The sequence below is a fragment of the Syngnathus acus genome, chromosome 5 (assembly GCF_901709675.1).
Source record: "Syngnathus acus chromosome 5, fSynAcu1.2, whole genome shotgun sequence".
NCBI classification, from domain to species: Eukaryota; Metazoa; Chordata; class Actinopteri; order Syngnathiformes; family Syngnathidae; genus Syngnathus; species Syngnathus acus.
In genome coordinates, this window is record NC_051091.1 from 9252417 (window position 1) to 9271276 (window position 18860).

At 42.0% G+C, this 18860-nt stretch overlaps 2 protein-coding genes and 1 long non-coding RNA gene across 12 annotated transcripts; 2 read left to right on the forward strand and 1 right to left on the reverse strand.

The window, feature by feature from the left end:
- The first annotated feature begins 460 nt into the window (after nt 1-460).
- Nucleotides 461-7146, forward strand: LOC119122589 (inter-alpha-trypsin inhibitor heavy chain H3-like). Of its 6 annotated transcripts, none has more exons than XM_037250970.1 (22): nt 461-613; nt 1298-1458; nt 1762-1866; nt 2063-2225; nt 2310-2420; nt 2606-2734; nt 2897-3013; nt 3088-3256; nt 3340-3450; nt 3690-3871; nt 4019-4198; nt 4266-4375; nt 4469-4727; nt 4815-4841; nt 5070-5090; nt 5185-5199; nt 5366-5383; nt 6073-6090; nt 6509-6574; nt 6704-6769; nt 6838-6948; nt 7025-7146. In XM_037250970.1, the coding sequence occupies exons 1-22, from the start codon at nt 545-547 to the stop codon at nt 7034-7036; spliced, it is 2220 nt and encodes a 739-aa protein (XP_037106865.1). In that variant the 5' UTR covers nt 461-544; the 3' UTR covers nt 7037-7146. The 6 variants fall into 6 exon arrangements, with proteins under 6 accessions (XP_037106865.1, XP_037106866.1, XP_037106867.1 ...); XM_037250971.1 differs by having other exon boundaries at nt 6841-6948; XM_037250972.1 differs by having other exon boundaries at nt 5070-5087.
- On the reverse strand, nt 6824-15031 carry LOC119122592. The gene is made up of 2 exons (XR_005097917.1): nt 14929-15031; nt 6824-6974 (listed from the first exon to the last, which is right to left on the reverse strand). It is a non-coding gene; the product is annotated as an uncharacterized LOC119122592 (long non-coding RNA).
- il17rc (interleukin 17 receptor C) lies at nt 14787-18860 on the forward strand. Of its 5 annotated transcripts, none has more exons than XM_037250976.1 (14): nt 14787-15209; nt 15642-15870; nt 15963-16060; nt 16171-16285; nt 16353-16394; nt 16465-16571; nt 16663-16719; nt 16798-16858; nt 16943-17166; nt 17350-17403; nt 17502-17553; nt 17628-17723; nt 17800-17838; nt 17917-18860. In XM_037250976.1, exons 2-14 carry the CDS (start codon nt 15861-15863, stop codon nt 18540-18542), a joined length of 1581 nt encoding a protein of 526 aa, XP_037106871.1. In that variant the 5' UTR covers nt 14787-15209; nt 15642-15860; the 3' UTR covers nt 18543-18860. The 5 variants fall into 5 exon arrangements, with proteins under 5 accessions (XP_037106871.1, XP_037106873.1, XP_037106874.1 ...); XM_037250978.1 differs by having other exon boundaries at nt 15072-15209; nt 17800-17832; XM_037250979.1 differs by having other exon boundaries at nt 15072-15209; nt 17800-17829.

The window sequence follows — 18860 nt, forward strand, 5'->3', positions numbered from 1 at the left end:
ACAAACTGAACAAGTTTGAGGAATTTCAAATTCAATGCATCAAACATAACTCAAGGGCTTAAAGGACTGAGTCATAACAATCTACAACAAATAATACACGAGTAAGCTGAATCATCGATTTTCTTTGAATGAACAGGCACTTTGGTCAGGCTGTAATGTTAACACAATTCCATTTTTGGTAAACTCTTTATCGGACATGCTGCTACCGGGAATTGCACAACAGGTCAACAATACTCTGTACATGAGCTGTATCACTATGTATGCCTTTAATTTTATTTTTTATTTTTGCAGAACAGGTTAGAGCTGATCTTTTCCCACCATATTTTCTTACATTTTTAGATCAAAATTGAGCTTTAACATTTTTTTGCAATTGGTGAGAATGATGAGAAGTGGTCCAAAGTTGTTTGAAGTGAACCAGGGAGCGAGAGGAGTTTGCCCTTTAGCTTGACATTATGTACACATCCCTGCTGACCACATCGGTGGCTGTGTTCGAGTATATGAGGCAGCTCTGGGATGTCCTGGCTTCACTCGGATTGGCGCAACCATGGAAAGAACTGCGCTGCAAGTCAGCATCTTTGGGCTACTTTTGGCTTTTGGCATCACGCAACCCAAGGTAGGATGATTGATGGCAACTACACACATAAACATAACACCCACAATCAGGCTTTATGTTCATTCTAAAAAATGTCAATTCTTTTTTTTTTTTTTTTTTTTTTGTTTAACCTTTATTTACCCAGGCAAACAATTAAGAACAAGTTCTTATTTACAACTGGGGCCTGACCCAAAGAACAATGGCACTTTGAGGGGGGTGGGGGATGGAGTGCTAAAAAATAAATAAATACATACATAAAACAAGGTTATATAAATGCACAATCAAAAATAAAGAACTAAAATAAAGATACAAATAATAAAAAATAATTTTAAAAAATAATTTCAACATATTTGTACTTTTAAAATCACAATTGTAAAAGGTCATTTAATATTGGTGCAAATGAAGTCTTACTTGCATTTTCTCCACCTCGTTATTATTGTTTACTGTTTTGTAAATTTCACAGGCATTTTTTCACAGTTGACGTTTTATCGTGTGTACACAATTATTATGTGTCTCGTATGGACATAAAGTCATTGCTTCAGCCTACACTCGGTGAAAAGTAAAAGAAATTAGGGAGTTTTCCCTTCAACCAATGAGAGTTAATGTTCACCACACCACTCTTGTTGTCCCACAACAATTTGATCTTTGCTCTGCTGACCGGCAGACCAATGAGGCCTTTTTTCCCCTCCCTAACTGTTTTCACAGAATGACTGGGATATCTACAACTTTAACATCAACTGCACTGTGAGCAGCCGTTACGCCACCACCATCATCACCAGCCGTGTGGTCAATCGTAAGGATGAATCCCAAGAAATAGAGTTCCATGTCCGGATTCCCAAGAATGCCTTCATCACCAAATTCAGGATGTGGGTGCAGTTGAACGTGTAGTTGAACACAATGAGACACAACACATGAGGCAGATAATAAAACAAGACTTAATGCGATACATTTGTTTATCTGTGAAAAATGAAGAATATTTTGCAGCTTACTGAGGAGCAGTTTCCACAGTATGTATATCTGCGTTATACTGCCCCCAGGTGGTGACAGTGCGCACAACATCAGTAACAGCAAAGTCATTCAAGCAAAACGAAAAATAGCAATGATAAAATGTAAACAAATGAAACATAACAATTAGGGAATGACCTTGAAATGTTCTTGACCATCTCCAGGCTTATCGACGGCCAGATGTATGATGGTGTCGTGAAGGCCAAAGAAGCGGCTCAGCAGCAGTACAGTGACGCCGTGTCCCGCGGTGAAAGTGCTGGCATCGTCAGGTACCATACAGGATTATTGAAAGTGATACCTACAGTCAAAACCCTAAACCTCATTTGAAACCCTAACCCTAGTTGAAACCCTACTTGAAAATTCTAACTTTGGTTTGAAACCATAACCCGAGTTTTAAACTCTACTTTGAACATTACAGAAAAGAATTAAAGGGCAGGTTCAGTGTTTTTTGTGTACCCTTCACAGCTCAGTTGGGAGGACTCTCGAGGAGTTTAAAACCTCAGTGACGGTGGCCCCTCTAAAAAAGGTGACCTTTGAACTCACGTACGAGGAACTACTCAAACGCACGCTCGGCAAGTACGAGCTGCTGATCCACGCTAAACCCATGCAGCCTGTCCAAGACTTCAAGGTGTGTGTCTCCTGTTCAAACGTACAGTCATTTCAATAATTTGACATCGCCACGTTGGTCCGATTTCTTTATCCCAAATTTCAGGTGGATGTGAACATACAAGAAAATGCAGGGATCAGTTTCATCGATGTTAAAGGAGGACTGAGCACAGGCGCTCTGGCTGACGCCATCACCAAAACACATTCAGACCAACAGGTAAGATAAATAAATACAATAATAAATAAAATCCTATTTTCAAAGTTTTTAATATTTTTCTTACCACAAAAGCTCTAGCTGATTGGATAAGTGATATATTAGAACAGAACTTGTAATAAAAGAGACATTTTATTTTCACAGTTCGTCTTTATTCCTTTTCTGATTTTTGCATTGAACTTTTGCAGGCTACGGTTAATTTCTACCCGACAGTGGAGCAACAGAAATCATGTGAAAATTGTGGAGAAGAGGGTATGAACGGAGATCTGGTTATCGTTTATGATGTCAACAGAGACCAGTCACTGGGGGATGTCAAGGTAAAAGGAACTATCAATATTGAATATAGTTTCCAGACAATTCCTTAGGTCCACCTGCACAACAAAACAAAAATTTGGGAAGTCATGTCTTTTCTGTTATGTTTTGTGCATATGATGTCACATACTTCAAGAGATTGTTTTTCAATTTTGTTTTTTCATCAGACATCAAGTGGATATTTCATCCATCATTTTGCGCCATCAGAGCTTCCTCGCATTCCAAAGAATGTTGTCTTTGTCATCGATAAAAGTGGTTCCATGCATGGCAAGAAAATTGAACAGGTACTGGCTTTTAAGTTGTTGTTTTTTTAGTGGGCTAAAACTACCAAACGATTAAAAATTCAAAACTGTCTCAGACCCGCACAGCGTTAATCCATATCCTGAATGACCTGGCCGAAGACGATTTCTTTGGCCTCATCACCTTTGATAGCGGAGTGTCTTACTGGAAGCGTGAACTTATTCAGGCCAACCCAAAACATGTAAAAAGCGCCAAAGAATTCGCAGGGAACATCAGAGCGCAAGGAGGTAGTTTCATCTTTTCTTTTTGACCACTGTGTGCTTCTGCCATTCAAAGTAATGTTGTGTTGATGTTGTTTTGCCTCATTTAGGTACAAATATTAATGATGCGTTGTTGGATGGGTCACGTATGTTGAATGAGAACCCCAGGAAAGGTTCAGCGTCTATGCTCATACTCCTCACTGATGGAGATCCAACCTCAGGTTAGTACACAGGAAATGAATCAATCATGATGAGCAAACTGTTTGTGTTCAATTTAAATATGTTTTTATGATGTTCAATATTATAGTGGGTTATTTCCTGACTAAAATCACATAACAAACTTGTGTGTTTTTTTTTAAATGCTCTAAAATTAGTTTGTTTATTGTCATTTCACATTGTCTGATTTTTATTTATTTTTTCTGAAACAAAATTGTTTTTCTCTTTGCTGCCCTGTCTGCAGGTGTGACCAATCTGGACTCTATATACTCCAACGTGATGGAGGCCATTCAAGACAAATTCCCACTCTACTGTCTTGGATTTGGTTTTGATGTTGAATTTAGTTTCCTTGAGAAGCTGTCTTTGCTGAACAACGGTGTCGCGCGCCGTATTTATCCTGACGCTGATGCCGATTTGCAGCTGAAGGTACATTTTTCAAACTGCATCCTCCATATTAAAAATGTCCTTATCTTTATTTTGGTAAGTGTAAGTAAGTGTTGGATAAAACACACATGATAAAACTAAAAATGTGTTTGATTGTGGCCAAGACTAAGAAGGTGTCTTTTCCAACAGGGATTCTATGACGAGGTGGCCACTCCTCTTTTGACAGATGTGGTGATGATCTATATCGGTGGCACCAATCTGACCCAGACCAACTTCAGTCAGCATTACAACGGTTCCGAGATCGTGGTGGCCGGTCAGCTCACCGACAACAACATCGACGCCTTCATCCCTCGTGTCCTGGCTAATTCGGTGAGTGTCATGTCAGCTGTGATTGTCTAAAAGTGACTTGGACTCAAAATTCTATCTTATGCCGCAGAAAAACACGAGTATCATTTTCTCTGAGAAGGACAGCACAACAAAGTCAACGGACAGCAATATCCAGAGGGTTTGGGCCTACCTGACAGTCAAACAACTCCTGGAGAAAGAGTCAGTACTTTTCAATAGGGCTGTAACAAAAAAAAAAAGAAAAAAAGATTTGATTTGCTTGTGAGTTATCCTCACACGCAATCTTCATCATAGGTTGCAGTATTCAGGAGATGAAAAGGAGAGAATGAAGAATGAAACCTTGAGGCTGTCACTCAAGTACAACTTTGTCACCCCGCTTACATCCATGGTGGTCACCAAGCCAACAAAGGAGAAGACGGAAGTCCTTCACAAACCCAGCGAGGAAGGTCCGCCGCCTCCCGAGAGTCCCAGTTTAGTATTGAGAAGCCCTGGCGTAGGCTCTAGGCCGAGGGGTCCTCCGGCCAGTCCAGGTTCAGGAGGCGGTCTGTCAAAATGTGAGTGAGTATGTGTGTGTATGTGTGAGTATTATTCATGTGGATTAAAATACAATGGAACACATTCAACAAATTGTCTTCTGTCTTTGCAGGGTCTCGCACGCCTGTTTCAGGTAAATATAAGGAGGTGTCAAAAGGCATCTACAGTATGTTGCAGCCTTATAAGCCTTTAAGAAATTGATATTTAAACAGCAATGGTGAAGCAACACATGTTGACTGATAATATGTAGAACAGAATTCATATATGCTTTGTCCTCTGCAAAGAATGAGTAATAGTAGTATCATTTTCCATATTATAGCATTAGGTATATGAATAATTTTTTTGCTACTTTTTGTGGCAGGCAGGAGCGGATTACCAGGTGGTATGACATGAGCACTAATGATGACAATATTTACACGACATGTGTTGCGTTTACAAAAAAAATGAACTAATTTCTTTTTTGGTTTTTCTGACAGGTAAAAGATTTCGTGGTAAGATGTCACAACAAATGATTGCTGAACTAACTTACAACATGTTCTCCATGTGTTTTCTCATTTTTTAAAAAACTTGAACAAAGTTACAATTATTATATCTATCTATATATATATAGATATATATATAAACACGAATTAATTGACTTTTTTGGTTTTCTGACAGGTATTCCATATTTTCGTGGTAAGATGTCACAACAAATGATTGCTGAACTAACTTACAAGACTTACAAAGACAGGCCTCAACATGTTTTCCATGTCTTTTTTCATTTTTTTAAAAACTTGAACAAAGTTACATTTATTATTTATATATAAATATTATTATTATTATATTTATATATATATATATATATATATAAACATGAATTAATATATATATATATATATATATATATATATATATATATATATATATATATAGGTGGCTCGGTGGCGCACTGGGTAGCACGTCCGCCTCACATTTAGGAGGGTGCGGGTTCGATTCCACCTCCGGCCCTCCCTGTGTGGAGTTTGCATGTTCTCCCCGGGCCCGCGTGGGTTTTCTCCGGGCACTCCGGTTTCCTCCCACATCCCAAAAACATGCTTGGTAGGCCGATTGAAGACTCCAAATTGTCCCTGGGTGTGAGTGCGAGTGCAAATGGTTGTTTGTCTCTGTGTGCCCTGCGATTGGCTGGCAACCGGTTCAGGGTGTCCCCCGCCTACTGCCCGATGACGGCTGGGATAGGCTCCAGCACTCCCGCGACCCCCGTGGGGACTAAGCGGTTCAGAAAATGGATGGATGGATATATATATATATATATATACATATATATATGTATATATATATATATATATAAAAACATGAATTAATTGCCTTTTTTGTTTTTCTGACAGGTACTCCAGATTTTCATGGTAAGATGTCACAACAAATGATTGCTGAAGTACTAACAAGACTTAAAAGCTCATATTTGTTACAATACTATTTACCCAAAATAGCAGTTAAGACTAGCACATTACTTACTAAATATGGCGTACCACCGGTCTCACACCAAGTAAGATTCTGCCTCCAAGTGGCCAATGCACACACACACCTGAATGAGCACAACGGATGACAAAACGAGTGACAAAAAGCATCAAATTAATTTATTGCTATTTTCAAGGCACCATATGATGTGTTTTGTTATCATTTGCAATGGTTTAGAAGTGTATTGCATCATATTGACTGAGATGTTCCTAATATTGTGGCTACTGTTCTTCCAAAATATATATTTGCCTTTTACTGTTTTTGTCATTGTTTTCTTTCATTCCAAGTTTGATTGTTGCTCTCCAGGTTCTATGTCTTCTGTGGATTTCATGCCAGGCATTGCACAGGACTTCATACAGCAATCCGAGTCAGGTAAGCATCATGAGATCAGATGATGTGATCAAGTGCCAGTAAAAGATGGTGTTTTAAAATAAAGGGATTAGTTAAGATACATAATTGTATGTTTACAAGAGATAACATAAACTGCGTGTGTGGTTGCAGTTGATTTGCCCAGACGGACCTACATTTCTGGAAACTTTCCTATCGTTTCTGCAACATTACCACCTGGTAAGCGTGATACAATTGTGTCCTTTAATGCGACGTCTCATTGTCTGTTTTTTTTTTTTTTTTTACAGTTGTTGAACCTCAAATCCGCTTTTTGTTGCCGGCTGAGAATCAATCTCTTCCACTGTGTTTTGATATCACCGCTTCCGCTGCACTTCGACTCCTTCACGTCCCCAGTACAGGTCGGTCCAACGTGCCAGAATGTTCCCTTTGATTAGAAATCAAAAATGAAGTTGTTGTGCGTCTCTTCTGCACTAGGCCTCTCTGTGAACGGTGCACTAGATGGAAAAAGAGGCTTCCACGTAATAGTTGTCCACTTCAATCCGGACATCACGATTACTGTTAACAAGTATGGCGTCACTGCTAATGATGGACAAGTTGAACAGATGATACCGTGGCAGGCGGGACAGGAGGAGACGGTGATTTTTGGAAGGTGATTTTGCTTTAAGAAAATGGCCGCTTGATTCAGAACTGAACTTTGCATCTGATGTTTGATGTCAAAAAAATGCTTTTCATAGTGTGACAGTGATTAAACGGAACTTGGAAGTTGACATCACAGTTGGAGAAACACGCCTGATCATCTTGCATCATGGGAGCGCTGGGGAAGAATTCCTCTGGCCGGTTTTACGACAGCGGCCTTCAGATGATAACGCTGGAGGAATTTTAGGTGGGTTTTTCTCGACTGTGGATATAGTTTCAAAAGTTTACACACCCTCTGTTCAAATGGCAAGTTTTTGAGCTACCAAAACAATTAGAACAGGATTAAAACATATATGTATAACCCACCTTAAAAGTCTTCAGGTGTCTGATAGAAAAATCAAAACTAAGTTCAGCCTACTTGAATATTTCGGATTAATTTGGGGTTCATCCGAGGGACTTTAAATGCTGGCAAGGGAGTTTGAATGTTTCTTGCTTACCAAAAAGAAAATGCAAACTTGTGAAACCACATTCTTAGTTGTTTACTTTTATCCTCGAGTGTGCTTATGTTTGATCAGCATGAGTTTATGTTCTGCTAGTTCATTGATTCCTCTTATTCTTTTCAGGACAAAAGCCAGCAGTTTATGAAGACGTGTCGACACATATGCTAAAACTTAAAATCAAAGACCAGGAAGTCGTAGTTTCCAGGTAACGATCATTTTTACATAATATATTTGTAATTTTGTTAAAGGCTTACAGTCAGTGTGTGCACTAACAATGTTTTTGTTTCCTAGAACCATGGCTGCTGACTACAGTTTTTCCCCAGCTGTGATAATGCCCTGCTGGCTCACGCCTGCTGAGTCAGCGCTACAAGCACAGCTCAGCGATTTCACTGTCCTCTATTTAATCAAGAGCCAGTCTTCCAGATATGTTTCATGAGAATTATGGCAAGCACACATTCTTAATATCAGAAACAATAAACCCTGGATTTCATGGTCTTTCTTTCAAATATTCAGATAAATCAAGTTTTTGTTGCAAATTGCAATAATCCCCTTTAGATCATTATTATAGATAATTCATATACATCATTTATATTTGTATGATTATACAATTATGAGTGCTCTAGTGACACACTCATTTTTACTTCTGATTAACATAACTTATAACTATGCAACATATAACACTAAAATCAACAAACACAATAGCAGTTAGTTTAGTTTAGTTTATTGTTTAGCACATATTATTATAACAAATAACAGTGCAGGGAGGGAGACGAAGCCTAGGGCTTGTAAGGAGCTCCACTCCTGTATAATCAAAGTGCACAACAAACAAAGTGCTGTGACATCAAATATTATTCAAGTGTTTAAGAAAGAAAAAAAAATAAATAATAATAATATATATATATATATATATATATATATAAATGAATAAACATCAATGAATAAACACAAGCATAACTAGCTAAATATTAAATCGTCATATTTATATATGCATATATACGAAAGTGAACGTATACATACATAAACAAATACACTATACAAAATGAGAAACAAGAGAAACAAAATTTGACACTTTAGTGATGTTGAAACAATCAAAAAACACCAGGTAAGAAAATAGCTGAGCGGAAGCAGAAGAACTGCAAACAGAAAATAACAAAACAAGGAAGAATCAGGGTATAAATAGTGGTTTAAGTTGATGTTCTTAGTATGGATCAGCTGAGTGCGGTGGAGTAATTTTGGACTGGTAGGATCATGAGTGGAGAAGGTGGTGTTTCAGGTGCTTTCTAAAGTTAGTCAAATCAGGTCAAACATTGGTGCCCAGTTTTAGTTAATTGAACAATCGCAGATGTGAAAGTCACACGGGGTGTAGTCTTTTTTTAATTATGGGTCATTTAAACAGTATAAAAGACTGGTGAATAAATTGTGTTTTTGGAATGTGGGTGGAAGAAGGACTAGGCGGATCAATATGCAAATTTTCAGAATGGAATGATACACGCCTCAAAGTCGACTTCCTTTCAAGTAGTGATGTGCACTCCAGTTCTTTTAAGTGAACTGAATCCTTAGAATCAGTTCACTCAAAAGATTCGTGCAAACATCGCATGATAGTGATGTGCATTCCAGTTCTCTTAAGTGAACTGTATCTTTAGAATCAGTTCACTCAAAAGATTCGTTCAAACTAATCGTTCAACAAATCAACACCCCCCCCCACACACACACACTGAACCTTTTGTTTTTTTCATAAATCAAATAATCAAAAATCATGGTCAAAGCTTCACGGAAAGTGAAAAGTGCCACACCCGCCCTCACCCCCACTTTCTGATTGGTTGTTTGATCTGTGACGTCACTCGGACACACTATTAGGTACACCGCCATTTTCAGGTGTTCCTAATAACAGGCCACTTCATTAGGGAAAAATCATGGTCAAAGCTTAACTGAAAGTGAAAAGTGCCACACCCGCCCTCACCCCCACTTTCTGATTGGCTGTTTGATCTGTGACGTCACTCGGACACTAGGTACACCGCCATTTTCGGGTTCGTTCGCGAAGATTCACGAGTGAGTCACAGACAGCGTTGCTGCTTTGCCAGCCGACACGTTATGCCGACATTGATGTTTTAATTTTGTATTTGTTGGATTGTAGTTGATGGTGTTATTATACCGAATGTGTTTGTGTTTGAATAAAAGGTTGAAAAAAAAAATCCGTTATGCCGACATTTGTTATTTTGGGGGACACCAACTCATACAACAACGTAAAACACATATTGTCATATAAAGCAGTTATATGTCTGATTTTTATGTTTTAATTGGCGAATATAAAAAGAAGGAATAAAACACCAGACAAGTTTTAACATAAATGTTTATTTAAAAATAATAATAATAATAATAATTTTAAAAGTACATTTCAAACCAGCAATCTAATGTTAAATTGCAGCAGATATATTGGATAACAATATTTAGGTGTATAGTATATATGCATACATACTATAAATGTTATACAATCAAGATTACCCAAAGAGAAGCATAATCTCCCCGTTGTTGCATAACGGCGCATCCCTTCATTGATTGATTGACTGATAGAACTTTATTCATCCCACAGTGGGGAAATTCACTTGTCACAGCAGCGCATATGAGTGCAAGAATAATACGAGTGCAAGAATAAAACAAGTGCCAAAATTTCAAAAAAGGGTAAATAGGACAAGGACAAACACAAGTGCTGCTAGTAGAGACGAAACATTCATTCATTTTATCAGGTGCCACGCATGTTGTAGTCTGACAGCAGAGGGAATGAAGGACCTGCGGAACCGTTCCTTCCTACACCGTACACCGAGGGTGCAAAAGTCTGCCGCTAAAGGAGCTGCTCAGGGACCGTACAATCTCATGGAGGGGGTGAGAGGTGTTGTCCATGATGGATTTAAGCTTAATCAACGTCCTCCTCTCACCACAACCTCAATAGAGTCCAGGGGACAGCCCAGGACAGAGCTCGCTCTTCTGACCATCTTATTCATGCAATAAAGTTCGCCGTTAGCTTGGAGAAAACGTGCATAAAAGAAGTGGTGTTTCAGTGATTGGTTCTTTCTTTCCTTGGCAAATCTTAAATCGACATTCTGGTTTACATAGTTCACGCCAGGAGACGCAACGCGTTCACTGACTGATCCGTTGATGCACGGGAAAAGGAAGGAAGGAAGGAAGGAAGGAAGGAAGGAAGGAAGGCAGTTGACCCATTGACTCGTTCGCGAACGGGAAAGTCACGATTCGTTCCCTCACTGATCCGTTCTCGCGATGAACTGGAAATGCGAATCACTGACTCGTTCACTCACAGATCCGTTCCGTTGGTGAACGGGAAATGCAATTCAAGATTCAAGATTCAAGAGTATTTATTCGCCATGTTTGAGCGTGCCAAACAAGGAATTTGACTTCGGTAAAACACACCCTCTGTTCAACATATAGGTGACTAACAACACTCAGGACATGTGAATAATGGCAAAAACAGTGTAGACAAATTCAAAAGGTGTGAAGAGCAGGATGTTATTGCACAGTAATGCCTCTGAGACTCTATGAGTGGTGTGAGTTCATCAGAGCAACAGCCTGGGGGAAGAAGCTGTCTCGGTGTCTGCTGGTTTTGGCGTACCGAGCTCTATAACGCCGTCCGGAGGGGAGTAGTTCAAACAGACTGCAACCTGGGTGAGAAGGGTCTGTAGAGATGTTCCTTGCACGTTTCCTGGTCCTGGACAGGTACAAGTCTTGGATAGAAGGGAGGTTGATTCCAATGATCTTTTCTGCAGTCCTGATTGTCCGTTGCAGTCTGTGCTTGTCTTGTTTGGAGGCTGATCCAAACCAGACAGTGATGGAGGTGCAGAGGACAGACTGGATGATGGCAGTGTAGAAGGTCTTCAGAAGCTCTCGCGGCAGGTTGAACTTCTTGAGCTGTCTCAGGAAGTACAGCCTCTGCTGGGCCTTCTTCGGACAGAGTCTATGTGGCCGGTCCATTTCAGGTCCCGAGAGATTGTGGTTCCCAGGAACTTGAAGGTGTCTGTGGAGAGAATAGTATTACTGCGGATAGTGAGGGGTAAAAGTGGTGAAGGGTCTCGCCTGAAATCCACTGTCATCTCCACGGTCTTGAGCGGGTTCAGCTCCAGATGGTTTTGGTTGCACCAGTGGACCAGCCGCTCCACTCCTGTCTGTACGCAGTCTCATCACCGTCCTGGATCAGTCCGATGAGAGTGGTGTCGTCTGCATACTTCAGGAGCTTCACAGGAGAGTCATCTGAGGAGAAATCATTGGTGTAGAGAGAGAAGAGCAGTGGGGAGAGGACGCACCCCTGAGGGGCTCCAGTATTGGTGGTCCGGGTGTCAGATGTGATGCCCCCAAGCCTCACACGCTGTCTCCTGTTGGTCAGGAAGCTGGTGATCCACTGACAGGTGGGGGCAGGCACCGCAAGCTGGATGAGCTTCTGTTGGAGGATGTCAGGAGCGATGGTGTTGAACGCCGAGCTGAAGTCCACGAACAGGATCCTGGCGTACGTTCCTGGAGTGTCCAGGTGGTGCAGGATGTAGTGCAGTCCCATGTTGACCGCATCATCCACTGACCTGTTTGCCCGGTAGGCAAACTGGAGGGGGTCAAGCAGGGGGCCCGTGACCTCCTTCAGGTGGTTCAGCACTAACCTCTCGAAAGATTCATGACCACAGATGTCAGTGCGACGGGTCTATAGTCATTTCAAACCTGTGATGGCGGGCTTCTTGGCCACTGGAACGATGGTGGAGCTCTTGAAGCACGAGGGCACCTCACACAGCTCCAGAGAACGGTTGAAGATCCGTGCAAAGGTGGGCGCCAGCTGTTCAGCGCAGACTTTCAAGCAGGAAGGTGACACGCCGTCTGGGCCCGGTGCCTTCCTGGTCTTTTGTCTCCGGAACATCTGGCGCACTTCCTCCTCGCGGACCTGGAGTGCGGGCGCGGCCTCTGCAAGAGAGAGAGTGGGTGACAACGATGATAGAGGTGTGGACAGAGCAGTTGTGGGGAGAGGTGAGTATGTAGATTGTGCTGCAGGAAGTCCCGTTGTGTGGGAGGACCGATCAAACCTGCAGTTAGAACTTATTCAGCTGGTTAGCAAGCTTGGGCTCTCCACAGGACGGGGGGTTCGTTTCTTGTAGCCCGTGATGCTCTGCAGACCTTTCCACACTGTTGAGGGATCAGGATTGGCAGAGAGGTGTCTCTTCAGGTTCTCCCCGTAACACCTCTTGGCTTTCCTGACCTCTCGGTTCAGTGTGTTTCTGGTCTGCCTGAACAGGTCGCGGTCGCCGCTCCTGAAGGCCTCCTCCTTGACTTTGCGCAACCTCCTGAGGTTCGGTGTAAACCAAGGTTTGTCGTTGTTGTACGTGCAGAAGGTCTTAGTCTGCACACACAGATCCTCACAAAAACTGATGTATGATGTGACAGTGTCAGTGAGTTCATGCAAGTCTGAAGTTGCAGCTTCGAAAGCTCCCCAATCGGTGCAGTCAAAGCAGGCTTGGAGGTCCTGCCTTGACTCCACTGTCCACTTCCTCACAGTCCTCACCACAGGCTTAGAAGTTTTAGTTTCTGCCTGTAGGCCGGGATCAGATGAACTAGACAGTGGTCCGAGAGTCCTAAAGCTGCACGAGCCGCAGAGTGGTATGCATCCTTGATCACGGTGTAGCAGTGGTCCAGAGTCTGTGCCCCTCTGGTGGGGACACGTTACGTGCTGTTTGTATCTGGGGAGTTCGTGTGCGAGGTTCGCCCTGTTAAGATCACCCAGAACAATGATTAGTGAGTTTGGTAGAAGTTTCTCCATGTCTGTTACCTGGTCAGCCAGCATCTGCGTGGCTCACTCGCACGTGCGTGTGGTGGGATGTAAACAGCCGCCATGACGATCGAGGAGAACTCCCGTGGTGAATAGAACGGCCGGCAGTTTATGAAAAGTGTTTCTAGGAGAGGGCTGCAAAACTCTTTCAACACCGTGACATCAGTACACCAACGTTCATTAATGTAGAAACAGAGACCACCTCCCTTTGATTTTCCGGAGAGCTCCGCGCTGCGATCTGCTCGCGTTAGCCTGAAGCCCGCTAGCTCCACGGCGTGGTGGGGCGTTCGTTCGCTGAGCCACGTTTCCACAAAGCACAGCGCGGCGGATCTGCTGAAGTCCGTGTTCCTTGAAGTGAGGAGCAGCAGTTCGTCCATCTTGTTCGCCAGGGAGCGGACATTCGCCAGATGAATTGACGGTAGGGCAGAACGGAACCCTCTCTGCCTCAGCCTTACGAGTGCTCCAGCTCGTTTTCCGCGCCGCCGTCGTCGTGCTAGCTTGTACAGCACCGCCGCTCCGGCTAGAATCTCCGACAAACAGTCTGAATCGAAGAGAACAGGAGAGAAATACCAGAAGAAGACTGTCCGATGTTTAACAGCGCTTCTCTAGTAAAAGTGATCCGGGATGGACAGCAGAGGACACAGAAAACACACAAAATAAGACAAATAAACAGAGAGCGACTCACCGTGGCTGCCATCCGCGGCGCCATCATGACGTCACGACTCGTTCGTGAACGGGAAGTTACGTCATTTTCTTCTTCGTTTTGTTTTACGGTGAGGTGGCACCAGTTTCAATGCGCATTACCGACACCTACTGGTTGAAGTCATATTAACTGCCCCCCCCCCCCCGAATTTTAGGAAGTGATTCGTTTACTCTCGTTCACTGAAAAGATTCGTTCTTTTGAACGAATCGTTCACCACTTTCAGGTGAGCTATACTGTACATGCAACAAGATGTGCTCCAACCAGTCCCGAGCAATTTTCTCCGAGGGTTTGTCTCGTAAAAAAGAATCATGACGTAAAAACACGATGAACAAGTTCTTCAACTAAGACTGAAATGCCATTGCCTAATCAAGACGATTATGTTGCCAAGATTTCGAGGAGGCGCTATTGATGCTTGCAAAGGTGGAGCTGCGCTATGCATCATAAGCATGGACTTTGAACCACTTACAGTTAAAAAAAAAAAATAGGCAGAGAGGGTGTGAGTTCTCTTGCGTTCCAGTTTTTTCCCACGACAAATCAAATGCGGACGCTGATTATTTGCACGGATTAGAAAAGGGTAAATAACCTTTTTTTTTTTACTTTCTATATATTTTCAAATGTGTTAGTATCCACAACTCTGATCTAAACTGCTGGATGTACTAAAATTTGTGCTAGTTGACTTTGTCTATTCTTTTTCTGAACGGAAGCGCAAAATAGACAGCAAATTCCTTACCTGTCCGTTTTTGTGTGACCCTTTTCCCCAGATGGAAGTGAAACCAAGCAGATCGAGCTTGTATTGACTCAGAGCCAGTTTGTTAATCTCCAATCTCAACTCATGGAAAACAACGAGTGACACTCCCAGCGCACACATGGAAAGAAAGATATTTAGCTCTTCATGCTGACTCTGACAAAATGTTTCTTTTTCGTTGGCCTTCTTGTTGTTTTTTGCTGGCTTTTCATAACACGGCCTGTGGGTGGGTGGAATATGACGACTCGGAAGTCACATGCTCACAGGTAAGCTTTTTGATTTTTTCTCACTCATATTGTCCGCTAGTGCTATCTAAACTTTATTTAGCCAAGGCACATATTTTATACTCGAGAACTCTGACAGAACGCCACCAAAAACAAACGTCACAAAAGTATATATCCCCCGCTATATTGTGGTTCACCTATCACTGATGTATTTTCTGCGTTCATTGTATGTCGGTACATTTTTACAACTAAGAAATTGGTGGCTTATGTTAACAAGGACATCTGAAGAAAAACTATCTTCCATAAACAATGTGAGTGACTCACTGTTGTGTAGACAAGCTGACAGTCGTAATTATCATGTAGTGAAAAGATTTATCTTGCTTCTATTTACTCACTAATTGAGCGTGTAATTTGTCGTGTTTAGTTGAACAAAAAGTGATTTTATTATTCTTTGTGGTTTGCGGACTCATTTAGGGTCTCTCTGAGTGCACAGTGGCGGCTGAGTTGCCGATCGGCATCCTGGAGAGTGATGCAGCGGATGTCCGGAAGGTGACAGCGAAAGTGGAGCTTGCTGCAAGACACGGCGCCGTGCAAATTTTGTCTGTTGATTGAAGCTGAACTCGCATCCATGTGACTGAAGACGTGGCGAAAAAGGCTCCAGTCAAGTTCTGACACTGAAATGGACGCAAACAAATGTCAATAGGTGGCAATCGACTTCAAGAGATTCCTATTTTTTAAATTTCTATTTGTTTTTAGAATGACTGCATTACTTTTGTCGTTCTTCTCACTCTGCAGCAGCATCCGTGACGTTATGTTACAAAACGCCACCGACTTTTCCAGCATGCAAGAAAGTGGCCTTCACAGTCGATCCTACAAAACAAAAAGTTGCAAATGTAAAATGACTACTGGTATTTTTTGTTTCTTTTTTTTTCATTTTTTAAATGCTTAATAATAGTCCCCAATAAGTGCAGAGTGTGGGTCATACTATTTCTTTTTTCTGTAGGTATCTTTGGTGATTACGAATCCATCTGGAGTTACCTTCGGCAGTATTGTGTACGTTTATCCTTCCAAAGAGATGCATCCCATTGGAGAAGTAGTGGCTCCTTCTCTCAATGAAGGTTTGAACTACATGTTAAACTTGCCCACAACATTTTTATGACACTGACTGATCTCACCTTTCTGCAGTTTGCTCCCAAAACCTGCAGATATCCATCAAAGAGTGTTACGGTGAGTGAGCGCACATATGTTCAACTTGAAATTGTTTGCAGGAAAATAAACAATGAACTCCTCCTACCAGTGCCCACAGTCAGCAGTGTAATTAACCAGAAAAGAAATCAAGTGGAGCTGAATTTTACCAGAAGGACCCAAGTGTGCCTCCAGTATGAAGAAGATGGAAGATGCCAGGTCAGACTGTGTGTTAAAAATATTGCCATTGTTTATTTATGGTTGCATGCATGAATGGATGGTTGATTTCTGATATTATGTGTTCTTTTAGATTTGGAAGCGTAAAACCATCCCACTGTACTCTGTGACCCCCTGCTTGTGTCTCCAGGTACTGCAACTTTAATTTCAAACATGTCCATGAATGGCAGATTATTCTGTATGTGTGACATAAATTATGCCTTGGCAGGTTTGGGAGGATGACGACGACAAGCCGAGACGCTCTCTGAGCTGCCCCTTTAAAAAAACAGGTAAAAAAAACTCACCTCAAAATCGGACCATCGTAGTGAATAGTGGAAATAAAATGTATCTTTAATTTTGGACCTCACCATCAGGGTTCCTTCAGAAGAACGTATGGCAGAACCTGACCGTCTCTGTGGGTCAAGGTCGAATGAACGACAAGGGGCAGATGCTGCTGTGGAACTTGTCTGCCCCCTGTAGGCTGGAGGGGGAAGTGTGGCCCTGTGGGTGGAATGGGGGTCACCAGTGCACTGAGATTGAAGGCTTTCGGCAGCAGCTGGAGAACACAACATGGGAGCAAAACAGGAAGAACCAATGGGTAAGATATCACCTTACATATATTCGTGTATGTTTTGATGTCTGTCTGTCCATGTGTGTGTGAATGTGTATACAATTGAACCTCGGTTTTGAATCTATTTCAAAACATTTGACTAAAACCCAATTGTAATCCAACCCTAAACCCTAGTTTGAAACCCTAGTTTTAAAAATGGTGTCTCTGCAGGTGAAATTAGGTGTCTTTGAAGACATCAATCTGCAGCTGTCACCATGTGTGATGGTAAAGAATTTTCTCAAGCATTCTTTTTTTGATCCATTGTCTGAATTGAATTAGCTATGGGGTTTTTCTGTATGGTTAGTTTAAACTTTTGTGCACAGGTGCATTTAAAGAGAGGGAACCTTCACCTGGGACCGTTCTGCTATCGTCAAAGTAAGTTTGCATACATTAAGGCAGGAATATGAAATATGCAGATTTCCCTTTTATTCTTTTTGTTGTTATTGCAGCGACCAGGTGGCGCTGGAATCTGCTGGCTGTGGCTGGTTTGCTGGTGATCACTTTGACAGCACTCATGTTGTGTCTTCTCCATAACTTTGTCAAGAGTAGGTTCAAGCTATGCTTTTAATATTGTAATTTTTTCAAAGTGTGTGGCTGATTATTATTCATCTTATTTCACAGAATTGGCAAGCCGATCTTTCCAAAGAGGATGTATGCAGAGTAAGCGATCATATTATCTTTTACATTTCTAGATTGCATTCAATCTTTTTGGCTTTATTTATTTTCTTTTTTTTTAAGTTGGCAGAAAAGGTCACATAGTCCTCCTGAGTCCGCCAGATGTACGTGACGGCGTCTCCGAGGTTTGTGGCTTGGGCTCTTTTCTCAAGAGTCAGGGCTTCAGTGTGTCTGTGGACCAGTGGAGCAGGATGGAGCAGGTCAAGCTGGGGCCCCTTCCGTGGCTTCACTCCCAGCTGCTTCACGTGAAGAACCTGGGAGGCCGAGCGGTGCTCGTCCTGACTCGCAAAGCTTTGGGGCTGGCGAATGAATGGCATCGGGAAGCACTCGATGGAGGAGACGGGAACACGCCTCAGTCTCCGTACTCGGATGTGTTCATGGCCTCGTTGTGCCTCATCCTTGGGGACAAACAGCTAGGTAGGACTGGAGAACGTTTTCTTCTGGTCACATTTGACCACGACGTGGTACAGACCCCTGGCAGCTTGCCTGAGCTGTTTCACGGTCTTCATCTGTTCCGGCTTCCCTCCCAGATGAAAACTCTCTTGTGTGAGCTTGCCAGAGGAGGAAAAAGAAAGCCAGAAGGTAGAAAGACAAAAAATGGTTGGAAATGGGTAACCTTGGACCAGTGTTGGGAAAATTCATTTTCTACACAAACTAGTTCAAAATGCAGTTCAGAAATTTTAAAATGAACTTGCTCCGTTCATAGTTCAATTTTAGCAACTAAGTTCATTTTGTAGATATTATGGTATAAGAATAAAATGATAACATGGAGCCATGTTAAGGATTTAATGAAGTGCGTTGACAGAAAGAAAGTCACTTTTATTTGATGAATATAAACAAGCTGGCCAACACTCAATAGTAATATTCGGTTACAGCACATACAATAGCAAACCAGGGCACAGAGGACGACAGCAGTCCTCCTAGCTTTAAAAACAGGAAACGTCACAGAGGATCCATGCTTCACTTTTCTTTTATAGGTTCCTCCTTTAATAAATTGTTTTACATGA